General features: G+C 34.4%; 1 protein-coding gene and 1 long non-coding RNA gene across 5 annotated transcripts; one reads left to right on the top strand and one right to left on the bottom strand.

Moving 5' to 3' along the window:
* Positions 1-1,868: 1,868 nt before the first annotated feature.
* On the bottom strand, positions 1,869-11,555 carry LOC105799711 (uncharacterized). Of its 2 annotated transcripts, XR_008188782.1 has the most exons (5): positions 11,419-11,555; positions 11,032-11,179; positions 10,039-10,943; positions 2,841-5,035; positions 1,869-2,722 (listed from the first exon to the last, which is right to left on the bottom strand). It is a non-coding gene; the product is annotated as an uncharacterized LOC105799711 (long non-coding RNA). The 2 variants fall into 2 exon arrangements; XR_008188781.1 differs by having other exon boundaries at positions 11,032-11,444.
* Positions 4,585-20,037, top strand: LOC105799704 (DNA glycosylase/AP lyase ROS1). 3 transcript variants are annotated; one of them, XM_052620956.1, is made up of 19 exons: positions 4,585-5,107; positions 5,608-7,362; positions 7,499-7,972; positions 8,447-8,537; positions 8,609-9,986; positions 10,073-10,152; positions 10,313-10,397; positions 10,461-10,552; positions 10,630-10,698; positions 10,805-10,841; positions 10,939-11,021; positions 11,440-12,042; positions 12,418-12,454; positions 12,546-12,603; positions 12,759-12,898; positions 13,006-13,071; positions 13,168-13,282; positions 13,364-13,402; positions 19,696-20,037. In XM_052620956.1, exons 1-19 carry the CDS (start codon positions 4,585-4,587, stop codon positions 19,818-19,820), a joined length of 5,850 nt encoding a protein of 1,949 aa, XP_052476916.1. In that variant the 3' UTR covers positions 19,821-20,037. The 3 variants fall into 3 exon arrangements, 2 of the variants coding, with proteins under 2 accessions (XP_052476916.1, XP_052476917.1); XR_001135651.2 differs by lacking the exons at positions 12,418-12,454; positions 13,364-13,402; positions 19,696-20,037 and having other exon boundaries at positions 13,168-13,251; XM_052620957.1 differs by lacking the exons at positions 12,418-12,454; positions 12,546-12,603; positions 12,759-12,898; ... (2 more) ...; positions 13,364-13,402; positions 19,696-20,037 and having other exon boundaries at positions 11,669-11,817.
* Positions 20,038-20,168: the final 131 nt, after the last annotated feature.

Raw genomic sequence — 20,168 nt, 5'->3', positions numbered from 1 at the left:
TTCAACGAGATTTAAAAAATCAAAATCATAATAAATAAAAACTTTACAAAGCATCCAAATCCAAGAAATCAACTTTCACCTTCCCCAACTATTATCCAATAATCGGTTCCTTTATCATCATCAAATTCAATCAAGAAAATTGCGTGCAATTGGTAACACAAATCCCCCAAGTTTTATCAACGTGTAAAATGTTTCTGAGGCCCTCTGGAAGGGCTTCAACCCAGATTTGAAATGAAAGAGTCAACTTTCATATTTTCAATAAATGTTGAGATGGATGATTTATCAACTCCATGCTGGGTGTGAACTTTTTGAAGATGGGGAGAGAATCATCTTCAATTACGATTTTAGAGAAACCCAACTCTTTGACAAAACAAGCGCTCTAAGCATATCAATGTCTTCCGCCATGAATGGTGATGATGCATGCTAGATATTCCCCTTAATGCTGCTAGGACTTCACCCAAACTCTTTCTGTACAATACCCATGCCATCATTTGTTGAATTAAAGGCAGTCAGTAAACTGATGTTGAATCTAATGTCTAAATTCTGGTTTGAACAAGATAGTGAATAAATGTAAAAATTATTGGAAGTAAAGGAAGAGATAGCACACTAAATTTATAGACGTAGTTTGAAAACAATACTACTTAGTGAATGATTTATTCAACAATTGATCTAATCACTTATCGGTAACTTTACATAAATAGCAATTACAGTCTCAATAAATAACCACAACTTTATTACAATCACTCACCCAAATTCTTCACGTCAACCCTCTCAAAGAATGCTTATAAAATGAGTGTAAAAATACAATTAAAACAATAAAAATATTTATCAACCAAATCAACACAAAACACTCTCCAAAGATATATATATATATATATATATATATATATCCATATCTAATAAATTGATTATTTATAGGCAAGTATAGTTAAATTCATCCTTTAAATTGCATCATAGTCCTAAATAATCACATTCAATATTTATCTCAACATAAAGCCTTATAAGTTAGGTAAATTCATCAATTTAATCTACAAGATAAAGGCTTAAAGGATAATGATAAAACATTATCAATCTTCAAATTTCTTCAATCAATTAAATTTGATCACCATAGCTTAGCTTGAGGTAAAACATGGAGAATAATTCGCTTATGGTGAACATAAATATGGAGGTCAAAGTAAAAATGTCAACATCTAATTTATCTTGAAATCATGTCCAATCTATTATTCAAAAGTATATTTGCACATATATTTAAAAAAATTAGACATATAATATTAGTTTAAGGAGTTGTATGAACAATAATTAAAACATCAACACTCAAAGGTATGTGATATTAAACATATAAACATTCTTTTATCATTTTATCCTGAATAAAGAAAATGACTTTCAATTTTTTTAAGAAGATAATTATTTAACACGGTGAGGATAAAGTGTTTTAATTTTATAAGAAAATTAAGAAAATAGTCAATTACCTTTCGTTGAAATTAATAATAAATAAATGAGAACTATAAAGACCTTTTCACTAATGTATTAAATAATTTTAGTAAAAATATGACAGTTGAATTTTATGAAAATATATATAAAATTACTATATTGAAAGTTTTTATAATACCTTTTAAAAAATAAAAGAAATGCTAAAAGTTAAAATACAAGAAATTTAATAATACGAAAGAAGTAATTTCTAAATATATATTGGCACGTGTATATTTTTCACTTAAACCAAAAGAGGAATGTAAACTTCCAGGAAGTCATTATATTCCCAGTTACATCGGTTAAAATTAAAATAAAACTTTTTTAGCGTCAATTTTACATGTAAGAAATATTTAAAAAAATACATTTCACTAACATTCACTTAATTTTGAGACAGCTAATAAAATAATCGTTTAAATCTTATTTTAATTACTCAATTTTAAAAAATAACAAAACAATTACTAACATTGTAAAAAAGAAACAAAACAGTTATTAATTAACAGAAAATGTTGGTGTCGATGATGTGGTAAGTTAACTGCTGATGTGGCAAGTTAACTTGCCCACCCAATTTAAGAAAAAATTGAAAAAAAAACCCTTAAGAAGAAGCAGAAGAAGGAGAAGCAGAAGAAAAAGAGACTGTAAAAAAAAAAGTCTTATTTTTTCTAATTTGGCGGGGTCTAATTGTTTGCCATTGAAACACCATGTCTTTGCTCTTCTTCTTCCTGGCTCTCTTCCTCTGTAACCTTCCGCCATTATTGGTGGGGTCTTGTGGTTTAGCCAAAAAAGAGCATGATTTCGAAAAAAAAGATACACCGAAGGGAAGCTTCATGCTAAGGAATTTGCATTAATTTTGGCATTTTCATCTTCTTACTGAAATTTAATCAACCAAATCTGTACCAAAGATGAAATGCTTTAGTCGAAAGTTCATCTTCTCAATAAGAAGCAATACGCTTAAGCACGCTACTCAAATGATGCTTCTTCAGTTTTCTTCATCTCAGATTGCTTGACCTGCAACGAAACACAACCATATCTTCAAGTGAATCAATTCTCCTACAACATATACCACTCACTGCATATTTTGTTCTAAAAAGTTTGCTAATAATATCATTCAAACACTCTAAAAATGCTGCCACTTTTTTCCCATCATCATTGCGGTTCCAATGGTAGAATGCATGGGTCCTATTTTGGATCTCCAGTGTCGAGTGACCATAACTAGCGTCTCGGAATGCAGAATACTCTGGTTGGGTCTAAAAATCTGCAGAATCAAAAAACCATTTGCTTAATTTAGCGAGGTATGTAGTTTGTAACAGATTAACTGTAAACAAGTAGCTAAAATCATTCCCGTCTTTGTTGCAACATGCCATCAAACTAACCTTCCAGCTAGACCTTCTTGATTTCCACCATCTCCGACAGTGATGTAACGTTCGCCACTTGATAATTGTACCTTATATTTGAGATTCGATACTGAAAATTCAGAGGAAAGAAGCATGAGCCTTCCTTCCATAAAATAAACCAATGATCGTACTTGATAATTGTCTCTTCTACTGCTGCTGCTGCTGCTTCTTCTTCTCTGTTAAAGGGGTTTTTTTAGGGTTTTTTTTTCAATTTCTTCTTTAAGTTGGATGGATTTCGACTGTGAACATCTAATGTAACAAGTTAACTGGCCACGTAAGCGACCCTATTAAGACACTAACGAAAACTGTACTGTTAATCAGTGACTATTTTGTCACTTTTTTATAACTGTTTTATTATTTTTTAAAAATTAAGTAATGAAATAAAACTTAACTGTTTTTGTTAACTATCAAAGTTGAATGATTGGTGTAATTTACCAAAAAAAAAACAAGATAAAATATCATATCACCGTCAAACATTCCCCAACACTCAACCAATCACACTTAAGATCTCTTCATACAATTGCACCATAGACCAATCGTGGGGACCACACTAGAAAGAAAAGCTGAGCCTAAAACCCTCCCTCTTGTAAAGCATATTTAGACCTAACGGTGGGATTTGACGCCGTCTAAATTCTAAACAAACCCAACCCAACACAACATTGACTATTGACACGCCCTCACGTGCCAAGTGTCAAGACCTTGTCGACACGTAAACTTCTTTGATAAAGTTTACTCGCCCTAGTCAGTGGCCACATTATTATAAATACTCTTACGTTTTAATCAACTTTAGAACTTGTATTGAATATAAACATATCAAAACAAACAAGACATGAAAACTACATTTAACACAAGATAAAGTAACAATTTATAAATTACTTTATCCAAGTTCATTAAATATAAACCTATATATTATTTTACTTTTATTATTATGAAATGCTAAAGCTAAATTATCGAGTACAATTTTATAAATGAACTGATCTTTCTATTTGGTTTTTTTGTTCTTTCTCCATCTTCTCTAAATTCTAGGAGTGACTTTATTTTCATTTCCTTGGGCTTCGGGTGATTATCAGATCTCCAGCATTAACACATTTTTTTTCTGGTAATCCTTAGATTTTAAAGTGTTTTTGTAAAAAAACTTATTTGGAGTTTCATTTTTTGAAGTCCAAATCATTCAGCAACAGAATCTTATGTAGCATTATCTATGGAGATCATAGAGAGAATCTGTTGAGATTTTCTTTGTTTATTTTGTTTCTGTTGTTGCTTTGCTGTCTTTTATCCTTATACCCTCTAGAATTCTATAATAATTTTACAAATGAAAAAAAAATTTCTTCCTCACCCATCACTGTGTTTGTCATGAAATGGCAGGCCGATGCTGGTCTGTAAAAGGTCTATAAGCTTACTGAGCTATATCTTCTTTTTTTGAAGCATTTTTAGGAATTATAAGTTCAGGGTTTCAGAGGTATTGCTCAATCTTAAACAGGATACTGCAGTCTCTTCCTGTTTTAGCTATGCTGATATTTTTTTCTCTCTTACACGGCAGCATAGCTTCAATAAAAAGAGGTTCACAGTAAGGAGGCTTACCTGACCTCAATAAGCAAAATTCAGGCAAGGACTGGCTTTTGATATGAAGACTCTGCTAAAGGACCTGCGAGCGGTTTTTATCTGGTGGGTAAGAGAATCAAGCTGAAATGTTTAGAAAGGATTTTGGAACTGAGCAAAAAGAATGAGCAAAGAAGGTCAAGAACAGTTTCAATTCCAGCGTCCGTTGATTCCTGTGACCCGTTTTAGGCCTATTCTCCCCAAACCACCAGTGATCCATGCTGGGAGACAAGGAAACCAGATATTTGAAGCAAATTGTATAGGTTCGGAAAGATGCTCTTATGGGTTTACTCAGGAACCTCAAGCTGATAGAGTAGTTGCATGTTCCGATTCCAGCATTTGCATAGAAGTAAATGGCGGCATTAATAACTTGAAAGCAGCTTCAGTTGGGAGTAACTGCATTTCGGGTTATAGCAATGAGCAGAGGCAATGTTCGCTGAACCTGGGCGAACCCAGTAATTCTTCATCTGCAGATCTATTAACCCTTGTAAATGCAGCCTCAGCTAAAACTACGACTGCAGCATCTCTGGGGATTGATAGACACCATCTGCGATGTAGCTCAACTGGGCTCTTACCTGTGCATGTAAATTTATCAGCTCAACAACACATATGGGTTGATGGCAATTGCACACCAAGAAAACATCAAAGTAAGCATAAGTTTAACTTTTATTGTTCATTTAATAAAGGCATCTATATTTATATTATAGCACCTACTTGTCAATATGTTACCGGAGGGAAGCGAGAAAGACAAAAAAAAAAGGGCTCAAATTAGTACGAGACAAATAAGATTTTGAGATAATAGTTGCTCAGAACAATAGAAATCTCTTGCAAGATGAATGCCAATTAAATTGTTAGTATTGAAATATGAGTAATAAAACAGGCTATCAAGCATCCCTAACCATCTTGCTCCCTTCCATTTTTGCACTGCTCTTAATTTATTTCAAATCGCTTTTGATACATTATAGAGAATTATTTTTTTATTTAAAAAAAAAAAACCCGAAAAGCACACACCCTGCAACTTGTTGGAAAGTATAGTTTCCTCTTGAGAGAATGTCTCCAATAACCATCTCATCCATTATTAATTGAAAGTTCAAACTTTTTCTAGTTTAAACATATGAATGTTGTGTAACTTACATAGTGTTTACAGATGTCATTCATTCCCAGAATCCATATGATCTGAACCTGCCTGCTAAGACAATGGATGAACTCTCTGACTTTGCTCCCATCACACCATACAAGTCCAAAAGAGCAGAAAGGAAAGATGTTTCAGAAATAGATTTACACATAGAGAACAGGACAAGCGAGAAAAGAGATGAGCAAGCAAATGAATCGGCTGCTGCTAATGTTGATGTGAATGGACTTCAATGTAGTAAAGAACTCCAAAAGCTTGTTATAGAGTCATCCCTGGCTGCTACACCAAGCAAGGAAAATCAGAATCCTGATGATGGAGGTAGCCATCTCATTGACCTAAACAGAACACCGCAGCAGAAACAAAGGAGGAAAAAGCACAGACCCAAGGTAATTGGCGAGGGCAAACCAAGGACCAGAAAGTCAGTCACTCTGAAGCCCAGTTATTCCCAAGAAAACCCAACAGGTAAGAGGAATTATGTTCGAAAGAATAATCCAAGTCAAGACACATCAACCCCTCCAGGAGAAGCAAATGCAGAGAATTCAACTCGTAAGAGGAAGTGTGTGCAAACAAAGGGTCTCAACAAAGACTCAACGATTCCCATACAAGAAAGAGAAAATGCTCCAGAAACACTAGAGCAGAATAAGAAATCATGCATAAGGGCTTTAGATTTTGATGAGGAAGGACAAGACATAGGTGAAAGATCTGCATTCGAGCCCACCTGCAACTTGAATTCAAGGACAGCAAGCTTTTGGAAAGGAGATCAATCAAAGTACACAATGCAGCTTTGTGGTGAACCTGATGTGGCAGCTGAAAACACACAAACAGGCAATGCCTATGAGCTGAACCAATCTCTAAAGCAAAAGCCGAAATTTTTTTTATCTTTGCCTGAAGATCAAGCACCAGGCACACCATTCCCAGCTAAGAAGAATCCCCCGCGTAAAAGATCAAACACCTGGCACACTGTTCAAGATGGATTGGAAAAAAATGGAAAAAAAGTCTGGCAATCCAGTGCTCGATTGCCAGAAAGAAGCCCAAATGACTCTAACTGCTGCACCAGCTTAGTACTGGAGGGAAGACAAGCAAGTGAACTGAAGATAAACAATTCTACGGCTTCTCAACAAGCAGATATCAGTACTCTAAATTCAGAGGGGAGTCACTACAATAATTTATGCAGATACCTGAAGATTCCAGAGATGCAATTTGCAAATTTTAGCAGAAGAAAAAGAACTGTGAAGAGACAAAATTCTGCCATATCTAGTGCCTCATCATCCATCACTTCTGTAAAAAGTCTTATGCCGGCTGAAGCATGTCTGGTAGATAACACTGAAGCAAATCCCCATCGATTTAGTTCTAGTGGAGTTCCAGCAAACCTTGAAGAAGCAAGTAGTTTTTCTCTGAATAAAATGCAAACCTTTAATTGCATTATGGACTCATTTCCAACTGAGAGTCCAAAGAAAAAGAGAACCAGAGGAATCACACGGGTAAGAGACTTGGCTTCACTTAGTGGTATTGCAAAATGTAAAAGGCACGCAGAATGCTATGGCAGCCAATCGCCAGTTGGTTATGACGTGGGGAAAGTTGGGAACTCAGACCAACCTCATATAAGCATAGAAACCCTCATCGCAGAGATACAAGCTAAACTCACAAAAAAGAAGCGAACAAGGAAGAGATACTGCCCTGTAAATTCAGCATGCTCCAGTAGAAGTGAAGTACAAATGCACAATAAGCGTGTCTTATCTAATCAAAACGAATTTTCTGCCAAAGCATTAGGTATTTCAAAAAAGTGCAACTTAAAGCACCTTAAATCTTTTTTTCTTCTCTCTCTCTTTAAAGAAAGCATCTTTAAATCTATGAGTAATCTTCTGCTAAACAATTCCTGTTCACCATATAATCAAACTTGATGCAGGTGCCACTCCAGAAGAAATATGGAAACAAATGTTTTCTTCTGATGCACTTGATAAACAATCCAACCATTCAGACATCAACAGGGAAGGTATTCCTATTACACATAAAGAGCAGAAGGCAATTATCCCCTACAATATGAGATACAAAAAGCAGAATGCAATCGTCCCTTACAATCTGAGATACAAGGAGCAGAATGCAGTCGTCCCCTACAATATGAGATACAAAGAGCAGAATGCACTTGTTGTCTATACAGATGGAACCATTGTACAATTTGGTCCTACCAAAAAACAACTCCCAAGGCCTAGGGTGGAGCTGGATGAAGAAACAAATAGAGTATGGAAGCTTCTCTTAGAAAATATCAATAGTGAAGGTATTGATGGAACTGATGAAGAGAAGGTAAAATGGTGGGAAGAAGAAAGGACAGTATTTCAAGGACGTGCAGACTCATTTATTGCACGCATGCACCTTGTACAAGGTAACATAGTTTTTAAAACTTAAATAGCACTTTAGATGAATTTTTTTCTGAACATTTGCTCAAAAATCTTCAACTACATTATATTATTTTATGATAGAATGGCATTATCATGATGTAAAATGAGGTTTCAGTTAATACTATTGCATTAAAAGTCACTATTTAGACCATCCATCCCACCTATGAATGCTTATGCTAATGGAGGCAGATTCTATCTTATCCAGAAAGGTGATCAGAAAAAAGTGAATCTAGAGGGAAGAAAGAAACTTCACTGTAAAAGCAAAAATTGTATAAAAATTTCTCTATAAAAGTAAAGTGAAATGAAATCTACCATGACATGTAACTCAATGGGTTAAGGTAACTTGTTACATGTTCATATATCAGAATATAGAAGGCATTCTCCCTCCACCCCCCCCCCCTCTCTCTCTCTCTGAAGTACCCTATTTCCTTCATAAGAGTATAATATCATTTCTGCAGGAGACAGACGCTTCTCTCCATGGAAAGGATCAGTTGTGGACTCGGTGATTGGAGTCTTCCTTACTCAGAATGTCTCTGACCATCTTTCCAGGTAAGGCAGAAGCCAAATGTCCTAAGAACATTGGATAGGAAATGTTTTAATTTCTTTTCCACTTTTGGCAGTTCTGCATTCATGACTCTTGCTGCACATTTTCCTCTCAAAAAGTCATACTATCAAGAGGGGACAAGCTTAGTTAATGGAGCAGAGTTCTATGTCTTGGAGCCAGAAGACACTTTAAAGTGGGACGCAAAGATGTCAATTCAACCAGTTATTGACCAAAGTTCAACTGTCAATGGGTATGGGCACTCTGAAGAAAAAGTGGTTCTCAACAGCAAAGAGTCCTTTGGAAGTAGAACTGCTATTGTATGCTCAATAAATGAATCAAAATGCATGGAAACTATTGGAAGAGGAACAGATTGTTTCAAAGGAGATGACGAGACAAATGATGTCCTCTCATCTCAAAATTCTATAGTTTCATCTGAAAATGCTGCGAATTTTTCCTTGGTTCAAACTGCTGAAACATTTTCATGCTCAGAGAGCAACTCAGTACGGGCTGATCAGACTAAAGGGCCTACTTTTGACATCTTGGATGGGTCTACTTCTTTTGTAGAGCTTTTAGAGATGGCTGGATCCGCCAGGCTACATGAAATTTACTGTCCTCAAAATAAGTCTATTGGTGACAAGGACAAAAGAAGTAAATTCCAGAATGACCAGAGAGAAAATTGCCATAATGCAGAATGTCCTAAAAGCTTCACTAGGGAAGACGTTACACCATCACCTAATTATCATCCACATCTGGCTCCAAACTCAGAAGAAAGTGAAATTGAACACCTTGAGATTTTCAAAGAAGAAACAAGATTCTCTGAGGCTTCTAAGACAAAAGATGAAAACATGAAAAAGGGAGAAAGTCCCTTAACCGAAGAATCTGCATATCACACAGAAAATAAAAATGATTCCACTATATGCGTGCAGGTAGCCCCACAATCATCTAATGAAAGTAACCAACCGAGCCACATCACTCAACATGCAGAGACAATAGTTTACCACTGTCAGATGAGGCTGCTACAAAACCCCAGAAACCTTGTTGAATTACCAGCCAGTCCGCAAAATGAAGAAATGTTGAGGCTAAAACCGTCAAAACATTCTGAAGGCATCCTTGATATTACAGAAAGTTCTGCATTTGATAGTAAAAAAAGCCCACAACAGAAAATGCAAGAGTCAAGCTTGTATATAAACAACTCTTCATCTAATAAGGAGCTCAATCAGATCAATGCCAGAAGTTTAAAATCAAAAGGCAGAAACGCCAAGAAAGAGAAAAATGACGACATCGACTGGGATAGCTTAAGAAAACAGGCAGAAGCTGATGGAAGGAAAAGAGAAAGAACAATGAAGACAAGGGACTCACTAGACTGGGACGCAGTGAGATGTACAGATGTTAATGAGATTGCTGAGACAATTAAGGATAGAGGGATGAATAACATGCTTGCTGAGCGAATTAAGGTAAAGTATAACATTGTAGGGTACAGTTTACCAGATGTTTTAGTATGCTTACTGCCTATTGCTGATTGTGAATGAATTCCACTTAGGATTTCCTCAATCGGCTGGTTAGAGATCATGGAAGCATTGACCTGGAGTGGTTGAGAGATGTTCCGCCAGACAAAGCAAAGTAAGCGTAAGGAGTCTAAAGTGTAGACTTAAAATGCAATAAAAAGATAATTTTTGCATCTAATATGTTAGTAGCATATCTAAGTCAAAGAAAATTTCTTATACACCCTTTTTATATTCCTTTAACAAATGGAGAGCTGCTTAAACATTATTACTTGTAGAGAGTACCTGCTAAGTTTTAGAGGACTGGGGCTTAAAAGTGTGGAGTGTGTGCGGCTTCTGACGCTTCACCATCTTGCTTTTCCAGTAAGTTAATGTAAATAGTCATGCAAAGGAAGGCAGAATTCAAGTTTCATATTTGCCTGGCAGGTTGACACAAATGTTGGACGTATAGCTGTAAGATTGGGATGGGTCCCCCTTCAGCCACTACCAGAGTCCCTTCAGTTGCATCTCCTAGAGCTGTGAGTATTATGAAACAGACACAGATACAAACTGTATATTTAACAAGAAAGGTGCTGAATCTATTCTGCCTACTTAGGTACCCTGTCCTGGAATCCATCCAAAAATATCTTTGGCCTCGATTATGCAAGCTTGATCAAAGAACATTGTAAAGAACCACTTCTTGATACTTGACAAGCAGATGCATTTATTGGCAAAACAAATTTCTTATAGAACTTCTTGTTTGCTAATTCATTGAACTATTTACTGAACAGGTATGAGCTACATTATCAGATGATCACGTTTGGAAAGGTGTGCTGTGTGTATGTTGAAAGTGAAGAAACTTACTTCCATTGCCGACCAACAACAAGCTGACACTGACAGGAAAATTTCCCTGTGATATATGCAGGTTTTCTGTACAAAAAGCAAACCAAACTGTAATGCATGCCCAATGAGGGGAGAATGCAGACATTTTGCCAGTGCATTTGCAAGGTTTGCTTACATATATTTCAAATTTTAACTTGTCAAATGCATCTCCTGTGCAATAAGATCAATATATGCCGAGTCCGCAACCATCCAGAACAGTTTCATACCCATCCTAAAGTTCTTATGAAACATGGAGCCTTAGAAAGCCAAACAACCAACTGCATCTACAAATAAATCAAGCTATTAAGTCACCACACAGAGACAAGAATTTGACAACAACAAGAGATTTTATTTTTACACAAGCAGCATTTCCATCAATAGGGCAGTGTCAAACTATTTGTTTTTATTATGCATGTTCTGCCAATAAGAAAACATAGAATAGCTGTAAGACAATAAGATAATAGAGAATACAAGTCATCATATAGAGAAATCACAACTCATTTCACAAAAGAAATTGACTTACTCATAAACCATACTAATGCAGTGCAAGGCTTGCCCTGCCAGGGCCAGAGGAGAAAAGCATTGTCAGTGCAACTGAGAACAGAAAACCTGGTCATAACCATGCTGTCATTATTGATCAAAAGGCCCTGCCCCTACCCCAGCCAATTGAACAATCAGATAGGAACTGTCAGCCTGAAGCAAACCAGCAATTACAAGCAAAGTCCTGGGTCAATAACTGTAGTCATAACCATGCTGTCATCATTGATCAACAGGCCCTGCCCTTACTCCAGCCAATTGAACAATCAGATAGGAACTGTCAGTCTGAAGCAAACCGGCAATTACAAGCAAAATCCAGGGTCAATAACTGTGACCCTATAATTGAAGAGCCAGCGAGCCCAGAACCCGAGTGCACACAAGTAGCAGAGAATGACATTGAGGACATGTTCTATGAGGATCCTGATGAAATTCCTACGATCAAACTTGACATGGAAGAGTTCACTCAGAATTTGCATAATTATATGCAAAATAATACAGAACTTCAAGAAGGAGATATGTCAAAGGCTTTAGTTGCTTTAACAGCTGAAGCTGCATCTATACGCACTCCCAAACTCAAGAATTTCAGTCGGCTAAGAACAGAGCACCAAGTGTAAGTAGGCACTTTCCATCTCTGAACTCTTGAAAATAGAGAAATCACGAGTTAAGTGTTTAATGGAAGAGTGTTAAAAGAGTGTTAGTTCTATATCAACAGAAAATCAAGCTTAAATTATAACTTAAAGATTTTAAGTTTTAGTGCTTGTAAAAGAAACTGAAATGTTTAAAACTATAAAATGGCTATCCTACCCTTCTTATAGGAACCAGTCCATGATTTTATGGCGAAGTATACTAAAGAATTATAATCAACCTTTAAAAATAGAAATTTTCTGCCAGAAATGGCACAAATCCACTGTAAATGGTATGAGAAATCTTTTCATTGGAGACTAATTGTCTAATTTTCCCTCCACTACTTGAACCCGTGCTACAGCTACGAACTTCCAGATTCCCACCCTCTTCTAAAAGAGGTTAGTTTTTCTAGCTTAATGCAAACAGAATATTTTTCATATTTGTATAGCTTGATTTTTCTTATGTTAGTTGCTTATGGTAAACTTACAGTTGGATAAACGAGAAGCTGATGACCCATGCAAGTACCTTCTTGCCATATGGACACCAGGTATGGATAAATATTTACTGACATGGTATAAAAAATCTCTTTAGACCTTAAGACAACATAATATTTTGCAATTTTTGGTAATATATCCAAGAAGGGTATAAAAGTTTTAGTGGAATCCTGATCAATTTCCCTAAATGCATGGATGCTTACACAAGGCGAAACGCCAAACTCCATTCAACATCCTCAAAGTAGGTGCAATTTACAAGAGCATGCCAAATTGTGTAATGAGAAGACATGTTTTTCTTGCAACAATATTCGGGAAGCAGAATCCCAGATAGTCAGGGGAACACTTCTAGTAAGATAAATATATTTGATAAATAATATGAAGAAATATACTATTGTATGCAAGAATTGTACTTCAGATATCATATGCTAACCTATATAATAAAACATCATAAACAGATACCATGTCGTACGGCAATGAGAGGGAGCTTTCCCCTAAATGGCACATACTTCCAAGTTAATGAAGTAAGTTCAGCATGTAGATTCAACCAATTCCTTCACATTTTACGATCATTTTGATCTTTATCAGGCAATTAATGGAGAAATACTATTGCAATGCAGGTTTTTGCCGACCATGATTCAAGTCTAAACCCGATTGATGTTCCAAGGGAATGGCTATGGAACTTGCCAAGGAGAATGGTCTACTTTGGGACCTCCATACCTTCAATATTTAAAGGTTAGAAGATTTCAATAGAAGCTATCGTTGATAATAAAGCAAGATCAAACATTGATTTTGTTTATGGTTCTTATCTACTAGGGTTAACAACAGTAGAAATTCAACATTGCTTTTGGAGAGGTGAGAATCATCATTTTAACTTTCTATCATAACGTTTGCTTTGATTCGAAAAGTTACCTAAAGTATCCATGTTCTTACTTTTAGTCTTCAGGTCACATAATGGCACAAGAACTTTTTAATTAATTTATAATATTTTATCATTTTAGATTTATTTTTAAGTATTAGATGTATCATAGACAGCTAGGGTTACTAGTCCTCTTTAAGATTTAAATGCAATGCTACTATACCAATTGAGCCTTAGTTTAGTTGGCACCATTATTATTGCAACAATCAAGAGCTTGTGAGTTCAAGCACATTCTTCATCCAACTTAAGGGTCGGGGGAGGGTCATGGGTAGAAGTTGGAATTGTATAAAAGAAATCTAGGGCTACGAATAAATTTCATTTGCAAGAAAGCCTAATAACTTTTCTTGCAAGTCTAGTATAATAAATAAGTTGTAAGCTTTAAACAAAGATCAGTATTATTAATCTTATTTTTTCTTTGAATTAGTAGAGAGAAACTAGAGGTTTTCTATAACCTTACATTTCTAGAGTTTCAACTTCTTTCTACTCATTCTGCAACCTAATCTATCGATGTACTACTGTTTCCCCTAGACCACATCATTTTGACATCAAAGCCTAATTAGATCCTAGGGTTTAAAGTAAGATTTGTTTTTAAACCATGGTTGGATGTGTTAGAGCTCAAGGAAGAGGAAAGCAATGTCATTTAACAAAATTGGCTACAAAACATGCTATTGAAAAATCGTAGTGTGCAATTTACACTTGCCTGCGATAGGAACAAGTGGAAACCTAGATGGAGATTCAAGATGGTACCGACAACCAAATTAACAGATCATAAGATAGTCTCGAGGATATGTCTGATTTTGGTGAAGAAAACCCCTTTCATGACCCACAAACCCTAAGATACAAGATGGATCGGAGGAGCAATTGTTGCATACCCTTAAATTACATAGGGATAGAATTAGTATTGAAGTTGTTAACTTTCATGACAAGATGCATATGAAAGAACAAGAGTATGACTTGTTAGATCCTATTTAAGATGAGTATCCTGAAAGAAGTGAAAAAGTTTATGAATATCCAATTGAGGGAAAGGCCTTTGTTGTTCACAGAATGATAACCACAACCTCAAAAGAAAGGGTTGATTGGAGACGCATCATAGATCTTTTGGCATCTCAAGGGATAACATTGAGTGATGATTTTGGAGTAAAATGATTTTATTTAGTTTCTACAATCAAAACAAATTCTACCCAAGAGAAAGAGTTGAACTCAAGAAAAAGCACGAAAACTTAAAGGCAAGTAATGGTGTAAAGGTAAACCAGACTTTTGAAGGAAAACTATCTGCTTCAAAAAATCGAATTTTAGTTTTTAGAGGAAGTAGTGATTTTTAAGATTAAGTGCTGATTTAGATGGGAAAAGATTAAAATGGGCTTGAAAAACATGAAACAAAATCAATGTCAATTTTTTTAACCCAGCACACTATGACTCCTCCCCTAGTGCCACAATGTGCTACTCTTTTTTCTTTGATTCAATCACTTTTTCACATTCACAATACTTTAATTAAACGCCATCTAATCTTCATGAGGCCCCATAAGTACTTACAAAAATAAAAGGTAACTAAAACTAATAAAAATACCATCAAAGACATTAAAAATAAAATTTATACAACTTATGTAATAAAAATTCAAAACTAACCAAATTGCATGAATTAGTAGAAAACCACTTAAGAATCAAGTTAAATGCTAGCTAAATGAGGCATAAATATTAGGCATAATGACTTATTTGGTCCTTCAACTTTACAAAAAAAATTATTTTAGCCTCCATTTAATTTTTCATCTCTTTTAGCCTTTGAATTTGCTCTTGTTTATCAAATCACAACAAAATGGATGGAAAACATAAAGTTTGTTAACTTTGCTGACATGATATCCACGTGGAAGTCCACATGTATGCCACATCAACAATTAATTAATTTTTTAAAATTTGAAAAATATTAAAATTTATTTATAATTTTTATACTTTTTTTCATTTTTAAATAATTTTTATACTTTTTTAAATTTTTTATATTTAAAAAAATAATTAATTGCTAACATGACAATCTACGTGCATGCCATGTCAGTAAAATTAACAAATATTAATTTTTCACTCCATTTAGGGTGATTTGGCAAATAAGATAAATTTAAAGATTAAAAGAGGCGAAAAATTAAATAGATATCTAAAATGACTATTTTTGTAAAGTTAGAGGACCAAATAAGTCATTATGCCTAAATATTATCATAATGAGCGCTCATTACTTAGCAATTACATCATAATTTTCCACATATTAAGTTTTGGACTAGAAGCATATAGCCAATGTTGATTTCTTGAAAAATACTTTTCATTTATGAATTTCTTTCTCTGTAATCTTCCACATAATCATAGATGAAAAGTTTCTAAAAATTGTTGCGAAAAATCGAGTTCTAATTGTTTTTAGAGAAAGTAATTGCTAATGGATAAGATTCATGAAGAGGTACAAATGAGGACTTTCTGTTAAGAATTTTGCATATTGTTTTCCTTGGCGTCTAGACAACAATTATTTGTTTAAAGCTCTTGGTCTAGTTCGTTTGTACCTCAAGACAACATAATCATAGATGAAGAGCTTCTCAAAATTGTTGCGAAAAATCGAGTTCTAATTGCTCTTAGAGAAAGTAGTTGCTAATGGATAAAATTCATGAAGAGGTATGAATGAGGACTTCTTGTTAAGAATTTCGCATGATTGTTTTTCTTGGCGTCCAGACAACAATTACTAGTTTAAAGCTCTTGGTCTAGTTTGTTTGTACCCCGAGACAACATTTATATGGTTAGAGTATATGCGTAAGCAAGATGTAAAATCAAGAATTAAAAGGTTGGAATCTTGTCTCAATTCCTCGGAAACAAAATTGGTTCACAAAAAGGAGACTAAAATCATGCTAGCAACGATAAAGGCTTCTAAAGAAATCAAACAGTGGAAGGAATAGAAATCCAAGTCAATTGTGAGAAGGAAAGTGAAGCAAATTCATGCAACTACAACATCCATACTCAAACTTAATTGCCAAATAAATTCAAAAGAGATTCTTATAATCAACTGGATGAATGAAAGGGGAAATTACTGAAAAAGTGTAACTTAAAGCACATCCAGCTTCCTCTCATTGAAGACCCAATGGAATCGAAACTTCAACAAATAAGGAGTTTGATTTTAGTTAGTTAAGTTGATCTATTTTGCAAAATAAAAGGCCTTTTAACTGAAAGAAGCTCAAGATAGAATTCAAATGAAAATTTGATGCTTTAGTGTCAAAAGTTGAAAGAATCACTCCTAATTTGAAAGCTCTTGATCAATACAAGACTATTCAAGAAAAGGAATGATATGTAACTAAAGAAATTAAATTACCAAAAAAAGAGGAGTTTGGTGTCATTGGATGGCAAATTGTTCCTTTTGAACATTCTGCAATGCAAGCTTACCTATTAAGCACAGATGTTGGGTCAACTCATTGTTCTTTGGCCACATAAACTACCAAAATAGGATTAAGTGAACAAAGAAAAAGAAAAAAAAAAGAAGTTTCGAAGTTATTTGGCGATGTTCCAAAAGCTTGGGGTCATCTGCTCAATATTTTTGCTAGAACATTCCCAGAAAATTATGAACCTCCACTAGGTCATGCAAATACTTATTGGACAATGCTTTAAAATTCTATGTTAGAATAATTAGTGGCTACTATTTGGCAACGAGGCAACTTGAATTTTTCAAAAAGAGGGAATGATTCAAGGCTTAATAAAGACTCATAGGCAGTTGCTTTGGTAATTCTACATCATGTTGTAATAAGTACCAATGGGTAAAGGTGGCAATCGGGCAAGTTAAGTCGTGTCATTTTGGGTTTGGATCTTTTTAAGTTAATTTGAGTTTTTTCAAGTTTAGATTTTTCTAGTTCAAATTTTTAAGTTCAATTCAAGTTTTTCGCATTAATGTTTACTTAGATGTAATTATACCTTTTCACTTTGAAATTTTAATTATATCTTAATAACTTAAATACTTCCATCTTAATATAAATTCTTAATTATTACTTTTAATTATATTTTATTAAAATCAATATTTGTTATTTATTCACATCAAAATATTATAACTTTGATATGATATAATACTACATAATAAAAGAAAATAATCATTTAAAACATACGGCACTCTTTATATACTTTCTTGTTTTAATATTTGATAACATATATTATATGTTTTAAATATAAAACCCTAGAATCAACTTTAGACTTTGGTACTATTTACGATAAACAAAAATTGACGAATTTAATTTTATGAAATTAGCAATAATTTACTAGTAACGCTTGGCATTATATTTTCTTATTAAATTAATTACAATTCACAATAAATATTTAATACGTATTAAATATATACTTGAAAAATTTTAACTATTAAATTATTAAGTTATTTTACTTGAGATGAAATTAAAGGCCATGGATAGCTCATGAAATCAATAGTTGGGATTAGAGATGTTTGATAAAACATAAGACTTGTCCATGTGCATACATTTTAAGTTATTACAATTCCCAAAGAAAATTTTTCACTAATTCTAACAAATCAAGCCCCATTGCCCAAGGATTTATCGACAATTGAATCACTCACTGCCTACTAAAATCTAGATACACAGACTATCATGCAAACCACAAGTAAGTCGTAGTCAATACCCCGGCCAAAGCAATTGTTGTAGTTAAGTTTCATTATCTATTATCCAAATAAAAATCTCTAAAGAACAAAAGGGACTAAACAAATCATGGGAGTATTGAACTAGTTCAAATAAGAACATTGTAGCCTTTATCATCCTCAAATAAGAAATTAGCCCCAAAATTCGAGTGAAGAATTCACATTAAACCAATCAACCTTGTTAATATTGCATCAACCACAAGCTACACCTTTCAAGAAATTGTAGCCTTCATCCTTTACAATGAAGAAATTAAGCCCTATAAATATTTTATACTTCCCACAATTTTCCAACTCATAACTTAGCTTTACATTTAACAATGTGAAGTAGTTAACCTAAAATCTTTTGTGCTATCGATAATGACCTAACTTGCTCATACACTTTTACCTTGAAATAATGCTTGGAGCCTATTAAACATTGTGTAACCTTCATCATCTTCAAATAAGAAATTAAGCGCTTTACATAATTGATGTTTCACGCGATCAACCAACTCGTAGCTTAATAATGACATCCTCTAATCTATCAACTCATAACTTAGCTTAACAATTAACAATATAAGGTAGTTGACCGAAAATCATTTATGCTGCATGAATGTCGTAAATGGCTCATCCACTTCTACCTATCTTGAAATAATTCTCGGAGTCTTAATCTTCATTTTAAGGCTTCCATTCCAATTTCTGGACTCAAATTAAGATCAAATTGGTAATCAGACCAATCAACCTTGTTAATTTTGCTTCAACCATGAGCTACACCTTTCATGAATATAGGAACCTTTGTACTCCTCAAAGACGAAATTAAGCCCTTTACATTGTTGATATTTTAACTCATAGCTTAACAGTTAACAATGGCATCTCTGATATGCCAACTCACAACTTAGCTTAATAGTTAACAATGGAAAGTAGTTAACCTTAAATCATTTACGCTATTGGCTCGTCCACTTCTATCTTGAAATAACACTTGGAGCCCAAAAGCTATTCCTTTCGAGAACAATTTAGCCCTTAATCTTATCCTCAAATAAGAATTAAGCCCTTAACATATTTGATATTTCCCACTATCTACCAACTCATAGTTTAACATTTAACAAGGACATCACTAATCTACCGACTCATAACTAAGCTAAACAATTAAAAATGAAAAGTAGTTAATCTAAAATCCTTTATGCTATCATGAATGCCCAGATTGGCTCATCCACTTCTATCTTGAAATAATTCTTGGAGTCCTAATCATTCCTTGAAGGCTTCCTCTGAATGCTTGGTGACAATGACTCCCACTGCCCCTCCAAATGTAACTAGGTACTGAAAAACTATAGCATTAGCACGCTCTCAGCATAAATTCAAAATGCTTTTACTAACCCAAACAACAAGCATTACCAATACAATCTCAAACACAAACCTCAGCAGTAGAACACTTTCCCTTTTCTGCACATTTTATTCTGAATTTTGTACCACCAGGCACGAAAATAGGTTATTGTCAAAACTCTTTCATTTTTGGTAGTTGTACCTAGTCATTCCAATACCTAAATAATGTGCGGATGTATAGTCATTTCAAGAATTTTCTTACCGTTTGACAACAAATTGCAGGATTTGTTTGTGTGAGGGGATTTGACCAGAAATCACGAGCACCCCGTCCTCTAATGGCCAGACTGCATTTCCCAGCCAGCAAGTTGACCAGAGGAAAAGGTAAGGGTGCAGCAGAATATGAGTAAATGATGGAACTTTCATAAGGGTCCAAACAACTAAAAGTTGACAAAATAACAATGTACGACAAACGAGAGTGGAATTGCATTTTACAATACTGATTTGGTTTGTAGGAAAATGTGAAAATCTTTGTGTAACCCATAATCACAAAGCCATGTAGTGCTAATACTGTTTAAGAAGGTTCTAATTACTTAGTTTCATGCTCAAACTTTGAGCAATTCTTCAGAGATCAGCTTCAACAAACGCTGCCTAATGCTAATTGACCAAACTTTTCCTACAATGAAAATAATATATGGCCAAGGCCATCGTCAAGCCTCTAAATGTGCACACGGACATAAATGCTTTTATCCCTTAGC

This window comes from Gossypium raimondii, chromosome 9 (genome assembly GCF_025698545.1).
Source record: "Gossypium raimondii isolate GPD5lz chromosome 9, ASM2569854v1, whole genome shotgun sequence".
In the NCBI taxonomy this organism is placed as follows: Eukaryota; Viridiplantae; Streptophyta; class Magnoliopsida; order Malvales; family Malvaceae; genus Gossypium; species Gossypium raimondii.
The sequence above is the reverse complement of the archived record's forward strand: the minus strand, read 5'-3'. Positions and strand labels throughout refer to the sequence as shown.

Bases quoted from the DNA above. Each gene is read 5' to 3' on its own strand.
- LOC105799704 (XM_052620956.1), top strand. From the start codon at position 4,585: ATGAGCAAAGAAGGTCAAGAACAGTTTCAATTCCAGCGTCCGTTGATT. The intron at 5,108-5,607 runs GTAAGCATAAGT...TAGTGTTTACAG, and splicing joins CACACCAAGAAAACATCAAA to ATGTCATTCATTCCCAGAAT. The intron at 13,283-13,363 runs GTTAGAAGATTT...CTTATCTACTAG, and splicing joins CATACCTTCAATATTTAAAG to GGTTAACAACAGTAGAAATT.